At 37.5% G+C, this 22,325-nt stretch overlaps 1 protein-coding gene across 2 annotated transcripts in view; it reads right to left on the reverse strand.

Annotated features, from left to right (window-relative positions):
• Positions 1-602: 602 nt before the first annotated feature.
• Positions 603-22,325, reverse strand: part of PI4K2B (phosphatidylinositol 4-kinase type 2 beta) — a 34,098-nt gene continuing 12,375 nt past the window's right edge. The window contains exons 5-10 of one of the 2 annotated variants that reach the window (XM_053577845.1): positions 20,382-20,520; positions 18,862-18,929; positions 16,076-16,175; positions 11,844-11,977; positions 11,212-11,271; positions 603-2,698 (exon numbers count right to left, since the gene is read on the reverse strand). In XM_053577845.1, coding sequence (XP_053433820.1) covers positions 2,525-2,698; positions 11,212-11,271; positions 11,844-11,977; positions 16,076-16,175; positions 18,862-18,929; positions 20,382-20,520 — 675 coding nt within the window. In that variant the 3' untranslated portion in view covers positions 603-2,524. Of the gene's footprint in view, positions 2,699-11,211; positions 11,272-11,843; positions 11,978-16,075; positions 16,176-18,861; positions 18,930-20,381; positions 20,536-22,325 lie in introns of both variants that reach the window. The other variant, XM_053577844.1, reaches the window with a different exon arrangement.

Consider the following 22,325-nt stretch of genomic DNA (forward strand, 5'->3'; position numbering starts at 1 on the left):
GTGGTGGGTTCAAACCCAGCTCCAGCCAAAAACTGCAAAAAAAAATTGTAAATCAGGGCGGTGCCTGTGGCTCAGTCGGTAAGGTGCTGGCCCCATATGCCGAGGGTGGCGGGTTCAAACCCAGCCCCGGCCAAACTGCAACCAAAAAATAGCCGGGCGTTGTGGCGGGCGCCTGTAGTCCCAGCTATTCGGGAGGCTGAGGCAAGAGAATCGCTTAAGCCCAGGAGTTGGAGGTTGCTGTGAGCTGTGTGATGCCACGGCACTCTATTGAGGGCCATAAAGTGAGACTCTGTCTCTACAAAAAAAAAAAAAAAAAAATTGTAAATCAAATTATTTTCAAGTCTGCATCAAACCATGTCTCCACAAAGTCTTCAATTGCTAACAAATTTGGGGGGTGATAAAGTCAGCATATAATTAAATAAAGTTAAAATGTCTCCAATTATAAAGATTCCAGTTAAATATGTCTTCTGGAATTATAAAGAATTACATTATCCCATTCATATAGGAAGTAAGAGAATAGTAGTTTGGCATCATTTATAAATGGATATGTGTTCACAAGCATTCTAAATATTTGATATACATACATACAAACAAAAGAAATGTAACTTTATGACAATGATTTTTATTACCTTTAGCCTATCACCTTGGACACTATAAATATACCCATTAGAAAAAAAGCCCACAATATTTAAATATGAATTAAGTTCATGAAAGTTCACAAAATACAACCAATGTATTCTGACTTACAATCATGTTAAATATTTCAACGTTACTTTTCTGCCATGGTCAGACCACTGAAAAACATTTTCGTACTATCTTAATTTTACGATATAAAATGGTAGTAATCTACTCAATTTTTCATTATAAACATTAACATGGTAATTCTCAAAATACTGAAAAAACTGTTTAATAAAAGCAGAACCCACATCACAGCAACTTATTCTTTTTGAACCCATCTTCAAAATGCACATTTTAATTAATAGTATTTATCTAAAAGCTAGTAGTTTGAGTTTTGCACTTCCAGTCAATTTTCCATTGTCTCAAAATTGAGCCAATGGAGGGTTAGCAGAGGTAGGAACACACAGGTTTCCAATGAATTCCATTAAGGCAGCAGAATTCCCAGGCATCACGTCCAGGAAGACCGAGAGAAAGATGTCAAGGAGAGCACTGCAGGTCCACCTTACATCCTATTTCCTCTTCAGGAAAGAATTTCTCCACAAAGATACCTTCCACACAAGACAATAAGCTTAAAAAGCAAGAAGTCAAGACCATAAATTGCCCAGTTTAGTCCAAGTGGCAATGTTATTGGTTTTGAGCCTGAAGAACAGAACAAAGCTTCTGCTTCTCTACAATCACATCCGCACGTCAGGCTCATTTCAATTTAAATCACACAGTGCGGCAAATTCCAAGGATGTCTTACATGCTGATATTTAAAATAAAGTACAAAAATAAATTCAAATCAAGTGATTTTATACTTATCTATGTCATGTTCCCCTTCACTGGCCTTTAACTGGCCTGATAATTTAAAATTAACTGTAATTATAATAACATCTGTAATTTCAAGTATGATTATTATTAACATATAACCTAGGACCGCCAAATGCAATCCAATATACTATTTGGGGTATGGTTTACTTGTCAGTGAAGTTTAATGTTAACTGAAGTATTAAAGTGAACAAGATCATTATTCTGAAGTACTAATCTCAAGTACCTTATCCCACACAAGAAAACAAAAGGCAATTTTATTGTTATTGTGGAATTGCAAAATATTAGAGATTTACTTAAATTTCATATTATTCCCCTCAAGTCTCACTGGAATGTTTGATTTTTTTTTTTTTTAAGGGGGGAATGTCTTTAGAATTTCTCCTCATTGCAACAAAATTGTTCACCCAAAAATATCTAAAGTACAAAAGAGAGAATGGTCACCTGTTACTTAACCGAGATGTAATTTTCTGGTCCCTAATAATAGCCACTTTAGGGGCATTTAGTCAAGTTCTAAAATAGCAGCTTTTAAAATTAAGGCAACATTGCTTTCTTTATTCTTACCTGCTTTTTCTATCACCTAACTATTCTACCATAGTTTATAAGAGCAGGTTCAGATTCACCCTCAAAGGCCTCTCATAATGTAAGAAGAGTTAATATGAACGTTCTTCTCAATGTTTAAAAAGTATATTAAAAGTTACTGTATTCAAGGTCAACAAGTACCTTATCTTCCTTCTTGGAATTCCAGGGTAATTACAGTCATTCCAGCATGTGTAAAATTACCTTTTAAACTACGACAACATAGAATACAAATTTTCTACAAAAATACAATGTAGTAGATAGATCACTTCTTCCCTGAAATAGAAATTTAATATTTGGAAAAAAAAAAAACTGTAAACTTTTGGCTACATTCAAAATATAACCTTTAAAGACTTACATTATTTGAAGTTTTGGCAACTGGAGCGCTTAACAGCAGATTTACATTACCGTAATGTTTTAATGTCACAGTAATTCTCAACAGTTTATCTTACTCTTATATCTGTTACCAGGAGGAAAAAAATGGCTTCCTGCAATGAACAGTCTGGGTAAAAGAACTGCTTAGGTGGACGATCCGACCCTGACCTCCACCTTGACTCCGTTCCACGATTATACAAGGCATTTGTACCAGCTGGAAAGGACTTTTCCCATCTTTCAATGCCTGAGTAAGATTTAGGATCTGTGGAAAGAAGAGACATTTTCACCAATTTTAAAAAGACAAAAAGCTTCACTTTACTGACATTATTTTGACCATTTAATCACTATAATTTTTATTTCATCCATTTAATGCACACCAGATTGTGATGAGGAATGACTGCTATAAATATGTATGACACAGATATATTTATGTTTAAAAACACATACATAAATGTACTAGAATTAAATAACTTTCGCCAATTGGTAACTTTAAAATATTCTGGAATAAACCTATGTCCAGGACCAATGGAATCACGAATGAATAAAGTGAAGAACTCTACATATTCCATTCAACTTACTTGTAAAACTTAAATATTAATGAATATTGTTTAAATAGTCTGGTTTTTACTAAATACGTGCCTTACCTACTCATTCAACAAATAAATATATTGTATGCCTACTACTAAGTGCTTGGTTGTGTTCTAAGTGCTAGAGATACAAAAATTAAAAAAGAAAAACAAACAAGCTAAGTTCCATGCCTTCAAAAAGCTTACAGTCCGGGCGGCGCCTGTGGCTCAGTCGGTAAGGCACTGGCCCCCTATACCAAGGGTGGCGGGTTCAAACCTGGCCCTGGCCAAACTGCAACCAAAAAATAGCCGGGTATTGTGGCGGGCGCCTGTAGTCCCAGCTACTCAGGAGGCTGAGGCAAGAGAATCACTTGAGCCCAGGAGTTGGAGGTTGCTGTGAGCTGTGTGAGGCCACGGCACTGTACCGAGGGCCATAAAAAAAAAAAAAAAAAAAGCTTACGGTCTAGCAGCCGGAGGAGTTAACAGAGGTGAATAAGCAAATCATTTCATGCATGAGAAGGTCAAAGTGCTATGGGAAAGCCTGAAACAGGGAAGGGGCTTAGGGAACATGGGAAAGTAGCTTTTTTTTTTTTTTTTGCGTTTTTTGGCCAGGGCTGGGTTTGAACCCGCCACCTCTAGCATATGGGGCCAGCGCCCTGTCTTTGAGCCACAGGCACTGCCCGAAGGTAGCCATTTTATTTATTTATTTATTTTTTGCAGTTTTTGGCCAGGGCTGGGTTTGAACCCACCATCTCTGGTATATGGGGCTGGCGCCCTACTCCTTGAGCCACAGGTGCCACCCTGAAGGTAGCCATTTTAAATAAAGTTTTATTTAAGGGCTTAAAAAGAAAAGTAGGAAAAGTAAACTTACATTCTATGCCCAAAGATACTCTTGGAATTTCTACTTGAGTATACAAATAAGATTATAAAACTCAATGGATAGATTATAGCCTATTCTACTCTCTATTCAGATACAATAAAACTTTAGTAATTCTTTTTATTTTTTTCCCTGCATATCAGGAATAATTCTCTTTATTATGTACTTTATAAATGCAGATGCTTCCTTCACGTATGTGAAACATATAATTATACACAAGCAATACGTTTTGATGTTCTTGTAATGACTGGTCAGTAGTGATAACCATAAACATTTCAACATAAAGCCACACTAATAAATAAGTTTCATAATATTTTGAATAGAATTATATAAACTAGATGGTTTAGTTCCTAGAAAATTTAGAGTATTTAACGTATCAGGAAAATAGACCTGTACTAGCAATAGTAATTACAGCTTATGTTTGTGTTAGGATACCTTTAAGTTTTTCCCTTAAGATTTTTTAAGTTGGGGTGCACCTGTGGCTCAAAGGAGCAGGGCGCCGGGCCCCATATGCTGGAGGTGATGGGTTCAAACCCAACCCTGGCCAAAAACTGCAAAAAAAGATTTTTTAAGTTGGCTATATTTGAATAACAAGAAAAAAAAGAACCTATGAAATTTAAGTCTAGAAGCATTTTTTTTTTTTTTTTTTGAGGTTCAGGCCAGGTTTAATGAAAGGGACAGAGACCTTCCTGCGGGGACAGGGCAAAAGTGGCGTCTGCCTATGAGTGTGGCTCTTACCATAAAAAAAAGGTATGTGCACCACCATGGCTAAGAATGAAAGGTTCTAGTTAGTTTCTTCTTTGGGTTTTCAAAGTTCTATTCTAAAAATTAACATTAGTCTAAATATGCCAACTTAATAACACCTAATATTTTTCTGCATCTAAAAACAATACATGATTGCAGAAAATGTGAAAAACAGAAAGGAAGAAGAAGGTGAAATGTCCCTTTACAAATTCTAAATTTTTATTTTTTACTTTTTTTGAGATAAAGTCTCACTCTGTTGACCTGGGGACAGTGCCGTGGCATCATTGGCACTCACCTCAAACTCTTGGGCTCAAGCCAAACTCTGGCCTCAGCCTCCCAAGTAACTGACACTATAGGAACCTGCCACAATGCTTGGCTAGTGTTTTTTATTAGTAGTAGTAGAGACAGTGTCTTGCCCTTGCTCAGGCCTCGTCTTGAACTGTTGAGCTCAGGTGATGCACCTGCTACAGCCTCCCAGAATGCCAGGATTACAGGTGTGAGCCACTGTGCCCAGTTGGAATTCTAAATAGCTATATAAGAGCAAAAATTATTCAATCCTAAAACTATACTATTAATATTTATTTTGGAGTTCAGGGGACACAATAATCTTGCATTTATTTATTAAAGAAACATTTACTGAGCATTCACTGTGTTGGAGAGAAGAGAGTACTGAATAGAAGGGAAAATCATGTGGGCCCTCAAAGAACGCACATTCTAGAAACGAACAGCCACATGAACAAATAACTCCAATACAGCGAGACAGACACTTTAACTACAAAGGACCTATGTCATGACTTGAAAATCAGATCTCCTCTTCCACATACCACTCATTTTTTCCCTTATCAAAGAATAAACCAATCTCTTACTATATGTTTAAACTAGACAGGATTTTTTATAATTGAATGGAGCAAATACTGCAGACAAGGGGCAATGCTAGAATTCAACCCCCTCCCCAGTACATCTGGGAGCGTGATGGGCATATGACGGCTGTGGCAGAGGCAGATGGCATAACCCTGTGGGCTTTTGCGTACTTAGCTTTTCTTTAGATTAGTTCACTGGTCCTCAAATTTCGGGGCATACAAGAATTACTGCGTTGTATACATCAAACCACATCTATTCTACTATATGGTCAATTTTAAGCTATTTTTCAATACTAATGTACCTGACATGCTGATTTCAAAACCATATTTCTGAGCAAAATGTGACACCAGCAAATTCCCAAGGAGTGCTACAGAAATTCAAAGAACAACTCCCTGCATACAGGAGGACCCTAGAAAGACTGGGCTGGAGCTAGAAAGAAAAACTGTTCTCCATAGGGGTCCTCAAACTTTTTAAACAGGGGGCCAATTCACTGTCCCTCAGACCGTTGGAGGGCGGGACTATAGTTAAAAAACAAAACAAAACTATGAACAAATTCCTATGCACATTGCACATATCTTATTTTGAATTACAAAAATAAAACGGGAACAAATACAATATTTAAAATGAACAACTAAAGTTAAATCAATAAACTTATCAGTATTTCAATGGGAACTATGGGCCTGCTTTTGGCTAACTCTGAGATGGTCAATGTCTGGTTCCATATTTGTCACTGCTAGTCGTAACAAGTCATGCAAGTACGCATCAGTTATTCCCGAGACTGAGAGGAGTGGAGAGACAGAGAGGAGGGAGTCAGAGGGTGCGGCGCACATTCCACACATGCGCACTGTAGCAGGGAAGGCATTGGTGGCAAAAACACCGGGAGGGCCGGTGGGCCGCATGTGGCCCTCCAGCCGTAGTTTGAGGTCCCCTGGTTCTCCAGATGAAGAGGAAAAGGCTTCTAAGGAGAGAATAAGGGCACCACAGGGAGATGGGCAGAAAGAGAAATTCTTGCTAAGCTCAGGGGAAGCCATGAAAAGGTCAAAGGTGAAGGCAGGTGCTTTGTTTGGAGGGAGCCCCACGGAGAAGGGCCTGGCTGACTGTGCGGAAAACTATGAAAGGCATGATCAGACTTGTTTTTAGAGAGATTGGAGAAACAGAGAAGAGGTAAAGACATACAATGTCAATAAATCCAGAGAAGAAATAGGGGGGCCTAGGCAGAGGCGATGCCTGAATGGTACAGATCTGCCAGGCTGCCCACACGCCCCTTATTACACAGATGCAACCAGCCACCTGGCCCCTTCGAGGCAAGTTTCTTCAGCATAAAATGCAGATAGGGTTTGTGAGGAGAAGCAATAATAAACATAAAAGTACCCAGTAAAGGGCAAGCACTCAGAGGCGCCAAAATGCTTGTCTCACTTTCTTTTTTTTTTTGCAGTTTTTGGCCGGGGCTGGGTTTGAACCCGCCACCTCCGACATATGGGGCTGGCGCCCTACTTCTTTGAGCCACAGGTGCCACCCTGCCTCACTTTCTTTAATGTCCATTGTTGCTGAATCTGTAAATGAGCTTCTGGTTTGTAAATCATTGTGTTTTCATAGAACACTTTTTTTTTTTTTTTTTTAGAGACAGAGTCTCACTTTGTGCCTTCGGTATAGTGCCATGGCGCCACACTGCTCACAGCAACCTCCAGTGCCTGGGCTTAGGCAATTCTCTTGCCTCAGCCTCCCAAGTAGCTGGGACTACAGGCACCTACCACAAAACCTGGCTATTTTTTTGTTGCAGTTCAGCCAGGGCAGGGTTTGAACCCACCACCCTCAGTATATGGGGCTGGCGCCCTACTCACTGAGCCACAGGCGCCACCCCATAAAACACTTTTATTTATTATTTCTGCCACTTTTTTCCAGATCTTATAGAAAATATATTTCATATTCTCATAAGTAAATATAGTCTCAGGTTCTCCCCCCCCAAAAATATATATATTCTCAGGTCCCAAATGTTCCAAATAGGCACAGGTAGGACCCTAGAAAGGCTGGGGTGAACTTACCTAGGACCATGCTATTTAATATAAAATTCAAAACAAGGTTTATCTTTAACTTTTGTAAACCTTACTAGTCCCAAACCACAAAAACAAAAAGCTTCCTATTAGTTTCAGTACACATCGTTATGTGAAGAATTAGAGCATGTCACCGATTATATGCATAAAACTGAAGGCTTACTACAAACTAGGGCAGAAGGCTTGGTTGTACACAAAGCATTACGTTAACAGGCAAATTTGGAGGGGGAAGGAATTTAAAGGATATTTACAAATGAAAGAAAAGACACAAATATTTCGACTAAATTAAGGAACTGGCTGAAACAATGGTTTTATTGTTTGGAATTTGGGTTATTGTTTTTGTTTGTTAAGCCCCTATTTTAATAAGTGCTGATTTACTTTGGCATCTGATTTTTAGAACATTTATTTTTTCTTTTCTTTCTTTCTTTTTTTTTTTTTTAAGAGATGGTGGTCTCACTGTACTGCCCAGACTAGAGTGCAGTGGCTATTCCCAGGGGCAATCATAGGGCACTGCCTCCTCGCATGTCTGGGCTCACTGTGCTCAGAATTAGAACAACTTTTAAAAAATGAAAAAACAATGACAACAAAAAACTAACAAAAGCTAGAGAGCTACACAAACATGTACATTTCAGAGGACATTGTTCTTTTTTGTGAGACACAGTCTCACTCTGTCGCCCTTGGTAGAGTACCCTGGCATCAGAACTCACAGCAACCTCCAACTCTCATGTTCAAGCGATCCTCTTGCCTCAGCTTCCCAAGTAGTTGGGAGGAAAGACGCCCACCACCACAACTGGCTATTTTTTTTTAGAGACGGGGTCTCGCCCTTGCTCAGGCTGGTCTCAACCTCCTGAGCTCATCCATCCACTCGACTCGGCCTCCCAGAGTGCTGGGATTACAAGGTGTGGACAATATTCTTTTTGGTTATCAGAAAGCTCAAAATCAAATTAAAATTATAAAACAACAAAATCAAACTAAAACATAGAACTGACGTATCATTTTATTTCTTTCTCTCCCCACATCTTAACCCTGTCATTTTTATATTTTATTACACACCTTTTTATAATACCTTGAACTCCTTTGTAAAGGAGATAGGATATGACTAAATAAACCTAAGACAATGGACAGGCACTGCTGTACTTGGTAACAGACCCAGAACTGGAACATCATCAGAACCTTTTGGACAGGTATTTTTTTAATTAAAATTCCCCATGTGCTAACTTTAATCAACAGCTAAAGCTTATAAAATTATTTATAGCATTCATTCACTCATTCAAAATAACATCCCTAAGATGAAGATACACTTTTAGGCATAAGAAAATTCCAGAAAGTGAAGCACACTGATGTGTCAAGCAAACTATTTAAAGCAAAAAGGTCAAATCAGGGCATAATTATCTATGCCTTAAAAGTTAGCCCAAATGTATTTTGGGATGGGACAACTCAGCAGCATAATTACAATCAATAATCATCTGATCACTTCATTCATTCCTGAATTACCCACAAAAGGCCTCTGGGCTCCTCATCTGCTAAGCAGCTCTGCACCCCAGTGTTCAGCTTGGCTTTCTGCAGTAGTTTTTAACCTTCTGGGGTTTAGGGACCCCTTTTGCTGAGATATCACTATCTTATCCCACTCCCAAAAGGCACAGAAAAACAAAATTGTGCACACAAGAAGAAACCCAGAAGGAGGTCTCTTCTTCCAAAACATCTGTGGCATCACAGCCTTTTTAAATGCTAAATTTCTAAACAATCCAATTCTCTCTGTGTGAAATCCATATTTTGGCCTCCTTCTCCAGCCATTCCACTTACTGGTTTCAATGAAGCACACAAACGTGAAAGAGCGCAGAGGCGTTAAGTTCCCCCCTTTCCCTGACCCCTGGGCTCCTCAGCGGAGCATAAGCTCCTTGAGAGCAAGAACTCGGCTTTGCTCACTGCGTTACCACCAGTGACTGGCTTGTGGCAGTAGCTCTGCCGGTAATCATTTGCTGGATGAATAAATAATTATCTGATTTAACTGTATTGACCCGTTAAAGTTATACAATACATTATCAGTACAAAAACTTCACTCATCTTCTTTGCCATAGGTATTGTAGCAAATAGCTACCTTAAATTAAATGTATATTTTAGAAAGAGAACATTCATTTAAAAATCACTGAAGGATGTTCACAGTACAATTTATTTTCATTTCAATCCTTTTGGAAGCTAATACCATTAATAGAGCTGAAGAAGCAAATGCCATCTGAGAATCAGCCCGGCCTGCAGGCCCACATCAGCAGACTTAATAGCTCGTATTTTTTTTACTTTTTTTTTGAGACAGAGTCTCAAGCTGTCACCCTCGGTAGAGTGCTGTGGCGTCACAGCTCACAGCAACCTCCAACTCTTGGGCTTACATGATTCTCTTGCCTTAGCCTCTCAAGCAGTCTGTAGTGGGTACTACAGGCACCCACCACCATGTCTGGCTATTTTTGGTTGTAGTTGTCATTGTTGTTTGGCAGGCCTGGGCCGGATTTGAACCCGCCAGCTCTGGTGTATGTGGCTGGTGCCTTAGCTACTTAAGCTACAGGCGCTGAGTCAATAGCTCTTATTTTTAATATTCAATTAGAGGTAAGGAACGGGGAGGGGGGAGGGAGAGGAAAGGACTGAGTTACAGTTTGTCCTTTCATACCCCAATCAGTGCTGAACATTGGTTATTAACTGACTACTCTAGCAAAGGCGAACATATACTACAAGGAAAAGAATCTATTGGCAGCCAGGTGCCATGGCTCACACCTGTAATCCCAGCATTCGGGAGGCCGAGGCATGTGGATTGCTTGAGCTCAGGAGTTCCAGATAAGTCTCAGCAAGAGCAAGACCCTGTCTCTACTAAAAATAGAAAAACTAGCCAGGCACTGTGGCAGGCGCCTGTAGGTCCAGCTACATAGGAGGCTGAATCAGGATAACTGCTTGAGCCCAGGAGTCTGAGGTTGCTGTGAAGTATGACAACATCATAGGCACGTTACCACAGGGAAACTGAGACTCTGTCTCAAAAAATAAACAAACAAAACAAACAAAAAACTAATCTTATTGTCAACAGAACTTGGTATTGAAAGGCCCAAGTGCTGGGTGTGTGGCTCATGCCGGTAATCTTAGGACTCTGGGAGGCCAAGGGGGTGGATTGCCTGAGCTCACAGGTTCGAGACCAACCTGAGTAAGAGCAAGACCCCATCTCTAAAAATAGCTGGGTGTTGTGGTGGGGGCCTGTAGTCCTACTTTCTTGGGAAGCTGAGATAAGAGAATCACTTGAGCTCAAGAGTTTGAGGTTGCTGTGAGCTGTGACACCAGAGCACTCTACCCTGGGTGACAAATGAGACTCTGTCTCCAAAAAAACAAAAAGACTCAAGTAAGTGGATTTGAGGGAGAAAAACGTAGTGATTCCCAGGAAAACAGCTATTAAAATGGGAGACAAACAATTCACCGTAAGGCTGGTTTAATAAAAAGCACTATCAAAACAAGGTTAAAATACCTAATTTATAAAATGATAGAGAAAAACAAATTATTTAACCTAATTAGTCATCTGAGCATAACAGGTAGTATTAAGAATTATATATCGTCTCTGGATTACTGTTGAGAAAAATGTTGATTACTGTTTCAAAGAGACTTTTTCCTAATGTTCACTAGTAAAGATTTTAAGAAAGTAACCTACCTGACCTCTCATCACAGACATCTGACTTTCAAAAGTGGCTTTGTCAAATCCTTTGTCAGTCTATCACAAAAAGGAAAAAAAAAATGATCATTTCCAAAATTAAAATCTTTGAAACAAATATCAGAAAACAAGTGAACACTTCAACTTAAAAAGTAAGGTCTTTAGAAAGCTTTCCTAATTGATAAGATAAAAAGAGCACATTCACCTTATGTCTTTTTGTATACTTCCAGAATGACACAACTAGATTGTTTTACTTAAACCTCAACTATTTCAGAAAGGATTTAAGATGACTTTCCAGACAACAGGCTTAGGTTTTTTGAGATAATTAAACAGCAGATCACCAAACATGTATTACAATCTACGGAACAATTTTGTAAAAGTTCAACTTTGGAAGAAAACAACTTCTTAAATTCTAATGTTAGTCTCACTTCAAAGAATACTCGTAGTAAGCGTAACTTTACAAATTTATGCTCCTGTAAAGTAAAACTAATGCTAGTTCCTCTCTGTCATGCTAGGCTCCACTGTAAGCAGCAATATGAGAAGGAATGAATTGCAAATAAGCTCGATTAAGAAAATCTCTAATTTAAGATTTACTTTATTTTCTGCATAATCAAAATTAAACATTTATTTACCTTAAAAAGTTCATAAAGATCTTCACACAAATCTTGCACAAAGTTCATGTCAGAAACATGTGGTAGAATCAAGTTTTTTATTTCTTCAGAAAAAGGAACTTTTGCTTGAGGAAGCCAAGCCCAGTGAAATGGATCTATAGTAGAAAAAAATATTCTTCTCACCAGTGGGAGGAAATGGTTTATTTAGACTCACATGTATCTTGGTTCTTTCTTACAATCGTAGGTTCTCCCAGAAAAGGAAAGGAGAAAGAATTTAGAGAACAACTATGCTCTGTAATCTAAATTATTCAGATTTGGATACCAATTCAGATAGTAAAGAACAGTAAAGAATGTCTATGTGTTTTAGACTGCAGAGTAAGAGATTGGATAATGAGTCTACTTCAAATAGTGCTATCTCACAAAAAATCTGAATCTATCTGGTTCCCAAGTTTAGAAATTAATTAATTAATAGATACCTATAATTTACTCACAGACACAGATTAAATTCTATGGCTGAGGTCTCCCTCCCCTCCACAACTATAAATCATCATAAGTGACTACTCACTTGTATACAGAAGATAACCTAAAATTTTAAATCATCAAGAAATAAATAGGTGACTGGTTTTAAGCAATACAAGATCCATGATTCTGAGCTAACTCTACTCCCCCCCATAAAGACCATTAAGTCTCTACAATGCCAAGAGACCAGAAAGATTTATACAACTATAATGGTGGAATCTTCTACAAAGGGTGCATATTTAGATTCCTCAAGCAAGTTAAGGCTTATGACATTATGATGATCTACAGAGCTACTGGGTACATCCAGTGAGAATCCCCAGCTGTGATGGACCCTACCAACTTAGAAAGCCCTGAGGAAAAAATCGGCCTCCAAGTCCTCCCTCCTCTACCTCTTTGTACATGGTAGGAATAATTGATTCTCCATCCCAAAGAAAGCTTTTCCTCTGGACCACATTGGCTTGAAGATATGTCTGATTTCCTTTTGACCTTTCCCAGAACAATTTCATAAATGAAAAGCCCTTATTCTTTGCTCCTCTCCACTTCTAATCCTTACCTGAACTTTCACAACCCACCACCCAAACTCCCTCCCCTCAGACCACCAGTCGTCTCATAAGGGTCTCTCCAAAGGCCCAATTGCAGTCCTCATGTTGTTTAATCTTTCTAGTAGGTAAGCACTGTTTCCTACCATCTCCTCTAAGAAATTCTCTCCTCTGGCTTTGGAGATACCACTCTCTCAAAGTTGACCTTCTGCCTTCTAATATAAGCCACTCATTCTAATACTAGTTCTCGTACTAGTTTTACTTTTTTTTTTTTTTTTGTGAGACAGAGTCTCACCATGTAGTCCTGGGTAGAGTGCTGTGGCATCACAGCTCACAGCAACCTCAAACTCTTGGGCTTGAGCGATTCTCTTGCCTCAGCCTCCCAAGTAGCTGGGACTACAGGTGTCTGCCACAATGCCCGGCTATTTTTTGGCTGCAGTTGTCATTGTTGTTTAGCTGGCCCAGGCCAGGCTCAAGCCTGCCAGCCTTGGTGTATGTGGCTGGCGCCCTACCTACTGAGCTATGGCACTGAGCCTCCTCCTCTTTTTCAATGTCAATGTTCCCCTATATTCCACACTTAGTCCTTTGTCTTCTTCATTCCTTAAGGATTCACAAACCTGGCACCGTACTAGGCAATAGTGTTGGTTCTCCATGACTTCCCAGGATAGTAGCAGACACTATCATGGCTTCCACTACAAAGATGACAGTTTAAAAACCATCCTCAATACCAATTTCTCTTTCAAGCTCCAGACCCTTAATCCTCCACTTTATGTTTGATAAAACTTCCCAGATTTATTGTAGGCACCTTAAACTTAACCTTTTAAAAATACAATTTGCTTATAGGTTCCGAACAATTACAGGGAAAAAAATCAAATGGAACCAAGACATCTCAATCAGTTCAACAAAAGATAAGAAAGGCGAAAAGAAGATTGAAATTCACGGTAAATAAAAAAGAGATGGTAAGAAAAGATAAAGCATATTGGTAGTTTATTGAGTGTAAATGCTAACAAAAAAAAAATGGAGTGGGATGGGGGGGTGAGGTGGCGGGGAGAAAGGAGGAGCGAGGGGCTGGGGGACACTGGGTATGGCACACTTCTCGGGGGCGGTACACTACAGAAGAGGGACTTTATCTAACAAGGGCAATCAGTGAAACCTAATCCTTCGTACCCTCAATGAATCCCAAACAATAATGATAATTAAAAAAAAAGAACGGGGGAAAGACACTATCACAACAGACCAGAAAAGCAAATAGCACTGAGAGGAATGAAGTGGGATCCATTTCACATTGAAAAAAAAAATAATAATAAGCCGCTAGGCAGATAAGCCACTAGAACAGCAGTTCAACTGTATAAAAAGGGTCGCGGCATCAGGAAGTTTGAGAATCCATGCACTAGAACTTTATGCATGTGAACTATAAAGCAAAAAAATGCATAAAAAATATAAGAAGATATTGACAAAATCACAGTCACAGTGATCTTTAATTGCCTAATAAAAATTAATAGGTCAAAAAGGCAAAAAATAAGTCAGGAATATGATACGAATAATGATTAATAAGCTTTCATTAGCAGACAGATCCAGAACTTGATGCCCATTCTTTTTAATATGTAGTCCTCTAAATTGGCCATATGTATAAGATCATAAAGAAATGAATAACAAATCGCAAAACACAGAATTCACCCAGGCCATATTCACAGAACACAATGCAATAATTCTGGAAAATAATAATGAAGTTTTTTTAAAAATAGCAACACTAGATAGTTGAAAAAATAAACTGACCTAGAAATATTTAAAACCAAATCAGATACTTCTAAATTATTCCTGTCAAAAAGAAAATCAGAAAATATGAACATGTAAAGCAAAATAATAGAATAGCAACTACCCAATCTGTGGTTTAGCCAAAATAATACCTAGAGGAAAATATGTGGCTTAATACACACTTATAGAAAAGTAATATAGGATGAACATAATAGAAAAATAATACAGACAGAAAACATAAATCAATAAAAGAGAAAAAGCAAACAAACTAAAAGCCTGATAATAAAAAGCCAATTATGTGAAAAAAGCATAAATAAATGGGGCAAGGCTTAATAACAGATAAACCTTTGGCAAGTCTAATGATGAAAAAGGCCCACTAATAACAGGAACTTAAGAGAGATGTACCACAAATACAACGTATGAAACATTTTAAACATACATAAAAATCAAATCACTAATATAATCATTTCCCACATCCTCAATAACCTAATTCAATTATTACCAATTGTTTATAAATCTGCTTCATCTATCCCCCCTGGCCCCCATTCCTAAGTGTTTTAAGGCAAATTCCAGATACTATTTTATTTCATCCCTTAAATACTTAATAAGCACAGAGGATATTTTTTTAATTGTAAGAAAATTCTAATAAAATGTTTTAGTCATAAATCTAAAACACAAGATATCATGGACAGTTCTTTTTTTTCTTTTTGAGACAGAGTCTCACTATGTCACCCTTAGTAGAGTGCCATGGCATCACAGCTCACAGCAATGTCAAACTCTTGGGATTGAGCGATTCTCTTGCCTCAGCCTCCCAAATAGCTGGGACTACAGGCTCCTGCCACAATGCCTGGCTATTTTTGTTTGTCTGTTTGTTTGTTTTTTGTTTAGCAGGCCTGGGCTGGGTTTGAACCCACCAGCCCTGGTGCATGTGGCCACTGAGCTCCAGGTGCCGGGCCTATAATGGACAATTCTAGGCAAAATAAAAATATCTAAAACTGGCTCAAGAAAATGCAGAAAACCTACTACCAAAAAAGACTGGGAAGGCAAGTAAAGCACTATTCCCTGAAAGGTGGGCAGAGGCAGAGGGCAGGCCGAAATTGTTTTTTAAGTGAATACAAACCAAAACAGTTCTATCAGAATATTAAAATGGATAATCTTCATGTGATACATACAGTATTTTAAAAATTGGAAAGCTACCAAACTCATTTTTCAAAACTAATTTAAGCATAAAAATCAAGCCAGTCATCCAAAAATAAGCAAATGATACCCAGCAAGGTGCATGTAGTGCGTATCTTACATCCCTAGTGCCTGGAACCGAGCCCTAATGAATGATGGACTTCACCCAGTTTTTCCTTTGCTAGTTTGATATCCACAAATTTTGTTCCTTTCCCATTGAGAAAGGAGGTAATTATAAAATCTATAGAAGGTTCTAATACTCACATGTTCTCCATTCATCAGGATGTTTAAAAGGAAACGCTAAACCATTATCAATTGCAGCTATTTTAATAAGCAATTCCTTATCATCAATACATTTTGATTCCTAAAGAGGAGAAAAATGATCTGTTGATAAAAGCATCTATATAAATATTCCCAAAGGATAAATTATTTTCCATAATTATTGAGGTTTCAGAACATATTAACTCTGAAGAGCTTATAAAAATTAACAATAAGTTGGCAGAAAGAATGTAAGTTTACCCAGAAAGGGAAAAGATTGTCTTAAAAACCAGTAAGAATTTCATAATGACTACTTTTTAAAATTTTATGTTACCTGTTTATTCATCAATGGTTCCTTTTGTTTTCTTTCCCTCTTTGGAGAAAAGGGCTTGAAAATATTAAGACTTTAAAAAGTGATGTTCTAGAATTCACTGCTAGATATACCGTTTAAATGTATATTTTGTAAAATATTAATTTTTTCAGAAAAACTTAACAAAATTATCTTTTTAGAAAGATCTAGTCTTTCTAAAGGTCCCACAGAAATAATTAGTTCAAATACAAAATGTTTCTAAATAAAACTCTCCCAAAGACCATAAATAAATATAATAAGATCCAGTTGAACACATAATTATTATGGATCAATAAAAAAAATTTTTTAAGTAAAAAAAAAAAAAAAGATCCAGTTGAAAGAACCCCAAGATAGTCTTTCTTTCTTTCTTTCTTCTTTTTTTTTTTCTTTGAGACAGGTTCTCAGTCTATCTCCTGAGCTAGAGTGTAATGGTATCATCATAGCTCACTGCAGCCTCACACTCCTAGATTCAAGTGATCCTTCCACTTCAACCTTCCTAGGAGCTGGAATGACAAGCATGCAACTACCACATCAGGCTAATTTTTTTATATTTGGTAGAGATCGAGTCTAGCTCTTTTTCATGTTTGTCTTGAACTCCTGGCCTCAAGCAATCCTCCTGCTTCAGCCACCCAAAGTGCTAGGATTACAGGTGTAAGCCACCTCACCTGGCCAAGATATTTTTGATTACACAATGTCGGCCATTCTTAACACTTCTATATTCTTTTATTACACAAATGAAGACCTCAGGAGCAAAAGGCTTTTCTTTTTTTTTTTTTTTTAATTTTTTTTTATAGAGACAGAGTCTCACTGTACCGCCCTCGGGTAGAGTGCCGTGGCGTCACACGGCTCACAGCAACCTCTAACTCTTGGGCTTACGCGATTCTCTTGCCTCAGCCTCCCGAGCAGCTGGGACTACAGGCGCCCGCCACAACGCCCGGCTATTTTTTGTTGCAGTTTGGCCGGGGCTGGGTTTGAACCCGCCACCCTCGGCATATGGGGCCGGCACCCTACTCACTGAGCCACAGGTGCCGCCCGCAAAAGGCTTTTCACGCTAAATAGTATTTCTAGTTATTTAAAGACATATGATTGCCACTACTAACTGGCCTAAGTAAAATAAAAAAAAGCGAAAAAAGATAATTTTTAAATTAAAAGTATACAATGAAGGCTCATGTCATGTATTAAAGTTTTGTTGTTTTTTTTTTTAGTTTGAATCAAATTATCCTATCTCAATGAAAATGCACAAAATACTAATAGCAAAAGAACAAAGTTGTCAGCAAAATCTAATTGCTCAAGACACACCAATAAAATAAATTCAGGAGCTATTACAAATATGTATATTTATGTGTGTATTTCAAATCCATTTTTCCTATAACTGTCGTTTATTTTTATTTATATTGTTCTACAACTAATTACTGTAGTACAATTGACACGCAGTGAACTTTATATTTTAACATGTACAATGTGATAAGTCTTGACACATCCTAAACCTTCACCCAAGAGTTCCCCGTTTCTCTCTGCAGTCCATTCCCCTCTCACCCTTGGCCCAGGCAGCCACTGGTCTGTTTCTGTCACTAGGACCTATTAATATTTCTATATTTTTACATAAGTGGCCTTATACAGTATGTTCCTTTTATGTATAGCTTCTTTCACTCAGCATGATTTTAATTCATCCACATTAGTGTGTCAAGTTTGCTCTTCCTTATTTCTAAGTACTGTAACTCTGTAACTCTGTAACTCTGACAGTGTCAAGAGTGTATGCGGTATATTACATACCTTAAAACCACCTTGTTGTATGAAGTACTTTTTTTTAAGTTCAATGGATAAGGTAAAGCATACCTGATCCATTTTATTAGTTAACATTGTATTACCTAACACTGACTCAAAAGACTCAGAAAGAAGTGAATTAGTAAAATACAAACATGTTGACCAAGAATACCAGAAGACTTTATTACATAACAGTGAAAACAATGCGGTGGTCCTAAAATTTTCCAAGCTCTGAAAAAGTACTAAGCTGGTAATATTCTTCTGTTTCAATACAAAATAAAAAATAGGCCAGGCATAGTGGTGTGCCTGTAATCCCAGTTACTTGGGGGTCTGAAGCAGGAGGATGGCTTGAGCCTATGAGATCCTGGCTGCAGTGTGCTGTACTGTGCCTGTGAAAAGCCACTGCTCTCCCACACAGGCAGCACAACCAGGCTGTGTCTTAACAACAGCAACAACAACAACAAAAAGCTGCCCAGAGACAGTAAAAAGTAGAAATCAAGAAATGCAATGGAAACAAATGACGGAAAGAAAAAGAATGACAAAAAAAACAGAGAAAGGGGATTAAAAACCACGATCTAAGTGAAAGGAGGAGGAAATAGTGAAGGATAACTCCGAGGAATCTTTTACAGAAATTAAATGTATATAAATATTTTTATCTGTTTATTTTAAATTCCCTTACCTTACAATCAATTTCCTTTATACATTTCTGCTTTTCGTATCTGATTAACCAATTATCATTTCCCCTGTCTTTTAAAACAAACAAAAATATCTGTTACTTCATTTTTAGGGACATTACAGCTTAATACCGAGGGTAAAAATCTAGTCGGCTTCTGATTTTTGAGATTTTCAGTGGCTATTTATAGCATATGTTTACCATATTAAAGATTCCAATTTAACACATACAAACTCAAAGAACCCCACAAATGTTAGTTGACTTTTATTAAACATTTCCTCTGTGCCAGTTGTTAAGTCCTTAATATGTATTAATTCATGTAATCCTCATAAACAACCTGTGTGAGGCTGATACAATTATTAAATCAAGGTTATTAAAATAAGAAACTTTTCCTTACATTAGAAAGAAAAAGCATCTACCCCTATTGCTAGGCAAATTTCTAATGAGGCTCACTTAATGTCAGTCTAGACTGTATGCTAATTCTAATATTAACCTAGGACCATATTAATTAAGTAGGTAAATCTAGAAAATTACATGATGCTTTTCACAATCTAATATAAATGAGGAAACATTTTTGAACCAGTGGTTCCTAACCTTCAGAGTGCTTCAGAATTAACTAGAGGGCTCTCTAGAACACAGCTTGCTAACCCTCACTTGCAGAGTTTTCTGCTGCTTCAACAGGTCAGGGTTTTATTTGACAAGTCATATCTCAATAAGTTCTTGTGTAATGTTATCACTGCCCCCTTCCAGTACAGAAAAAATTAAGAGTTTAATGAATTTATAGACCAGACTGTTATATAATGTCAAAATAAGCATGTAACAATTTACACAATGAGTTTTAATTATTCACATTATGCAGATAACATTTCTAATATCTGACTTTGTTTTGCCCTAAGAAATTTCTTTTTTTTCCTTTTTTTTTGAGACAGAGCCTTAAGCTGTTGCCCTGGGCAGAGTGTCATGGCATCACAGCTCACAGTACCTCCAACCCTGGGTTCAAGCGATTCTCCTGCCTCTGCCTCCCACGTAGCTGGGACTACAGGTACTTGCCACAATGCCCGGTTATTTTTTGGTTGCAGCCATCATTGTTGTTTGGCGGGCCTGGGCTGGATTCGAACCCGACAGCTCAGGTGAATGTGGCTGGCGCCTGCAGGCCCTAGTTTGAGGGCCCCTGCACACTATTTCTTAAAGTCCTTTTCTTGCAGACATAACCATTTAAAAAGGCACTGTTATTACTAAAAGTACTCATTATTATTAAATAATTTATTAAAGAAGCTGTAAGAAATTTCTCCACTGGGGACACCAACTGATTTCTATCAGGTGGGGAGGAGCCTGCTATGACTCAGGATCCCCACTCCAGGATTATTTCTACCCAGGAGAGTCAGTACCTACATCTATTTTCCAAAGCAGTAGCTAAAGTGGCTTCAAGACTTCTGCATCAAAATGTTATGGCTTGGATTTGGATAACAAAATACCAGTTTGAAAGTTAATAAGAGTTGAGTGAACAAATGAGAGAGCTTCAGTACCTGTATTTCTGATGATGTAATCCAAAATAACTAATCTTTCAAATTGTGACTGAAATTGTTTTCTAATATTCTCAGGCAAAGGGTCAGCTTCAAATTTCCTAAGCCAATATTCAGCCTCCTTGTAACCTTCAACAAATAACTGAAAGGAACCAATCTACAATTTTAAGAACTATAGTTAGAAAAGAAAGTACAAGAACAAAAGGATTAAGTTTTTAATTTCTCAGTAGTACTGTTACAAAATATGTTATATAAACACAATAAGAAAGACCTAACACTAATTTAGATAAGCCACATTTATCAAGAAAACTATTTTTATATGCTGATTTTAAATAATCATATGAAGAATATAAAGCACATAAAAAATTTTCAACCCCGTACTTTCAAGGATTTAGGATAATTAAAAAAGAGAATAAACATGTGCCCTCAAGGTGACACTCTTAAAAAGATACCTATTTTCTAAAAATATTGATTAAAATAAATTTAATTAAAGAGGCCAAATTTTAAACTTGGTTATTTAATAATAGTGCAGTTTTATCTTACTAAACACACTTTTGGATTCTTTTCACAACATAAAATACAAAAAAAAAAAAAAATACAATTATTTTATTTAAAAAATAGAATGGATTCTTTGGCCATCCAGATTAAAGAGCCGGTTACAAATTTTAAAGAATTGATCAATTAATCATAACCTCTGCAGAGGTCCTCAAACTTTTTAAACAGGGGGCCAGTTCACTGTCCCTCAGACCGTTGCATGGTTGGACTATAGTTTAAAAAAAAACTACGAACAAATTCCTATGCACACTGCACATATCTTATTTTGAAGTAAAAAACAAAACGGGAACAAATATAATCACACCGCCTCATGTGGCCTGCAGGCTGTAGTTTGAGGGCCCCTGCACAGTATTTTTTAAAGTCCTTTTCTTGCAGACATAACCATTTAAAAAGGCACTGTTATTACTAAAAGTACTCATTATTATTAAATAATTTATTAAAGAAGGAAATGCAAATTTAAACAGCACAGGACACACAGGCAGTGGGTCACCTGGTGTGGCTCATAAATGCAAACAAACAAATCATCACAAAGAAAATCTACTTCTTATCCTAACACTTGATGTTCTTTTTGTTGGCATGAACTTTAAGAATTTCCTCCGTTTCTTTAAAGTACTAATAAGTACTAGCAGTTATAAATGTAAATTAACACTTATTTCAGACTATCTAAGAAGGAACAGGCCTTATACAAACTTTTCCTGCCTACTTGGAACACACATTTTTTTAAAAAGTCAATTATAAATTTCTATTTAAATTCTTTTGTTTAGATAAACGTACAGCAATAACAAATCAACAAAGTAATAGGACAAATACATTTTTAAAAATATAAATCCTAGAGCTTTTTCTAGAATGTCTTCTCCCTTTGACCCTTTCTACTCTTGCTGAGCTAGCTGCTAATCATCCCTCAGGTTTACTTAAAAGTGATAAGAAAAAACAAAATCTAATGAGTAAACATAGCTGCTACCATCTACTCAATCTTTACTATATACCATGAATTGCCATTACTTGACATGAATTTCTTCATTTTATCCTCACAACAACCCAGGAGGGAGTTTTTATCATCCCCGTTTTACAGAAACTTGGGCTTCAGAGAGTAAGAAACTTGCCCAAGGTCTCAGAGCTAACCAACAGAGAGGCTGGGATTAGAACCTAGGTCTGCTTTAGATCTGTGCTTTTAGCCATTACTTTCTAAAGCAGAGGTCTTCAAACTTTTTAAACAGGGGGCCAGTTCACTGTCCCTCAGACTGTTGGAGGGCCAGACTATAGTTTAAAAAAAAATATGAACAAATTCCTATGCACACTGCACATATCTTATTTTGAAGTAAAAAAACAAAACGGGAACAAATACAATCACACCGCCTCGTGTGGAGTCTGAGGACCCCTGTTCTAAAGCCT

The sequence above is a fragment of the Nycticebus coucang genome, chromosome 23 (genome assembly GCF_027406575.1).
Source record: "Nycticebus coucang isolate mNycCou1 chromosome 23, mNycCou1.pri, whole genome shotgun sequence".
NCBI classification, from domain to species: domain Eukaryota; kingdom Metazoa; phylum Chordata; class Mammalia; order Primates; family Lorisidae; genus Nycticebus; species Nycticebus coucang.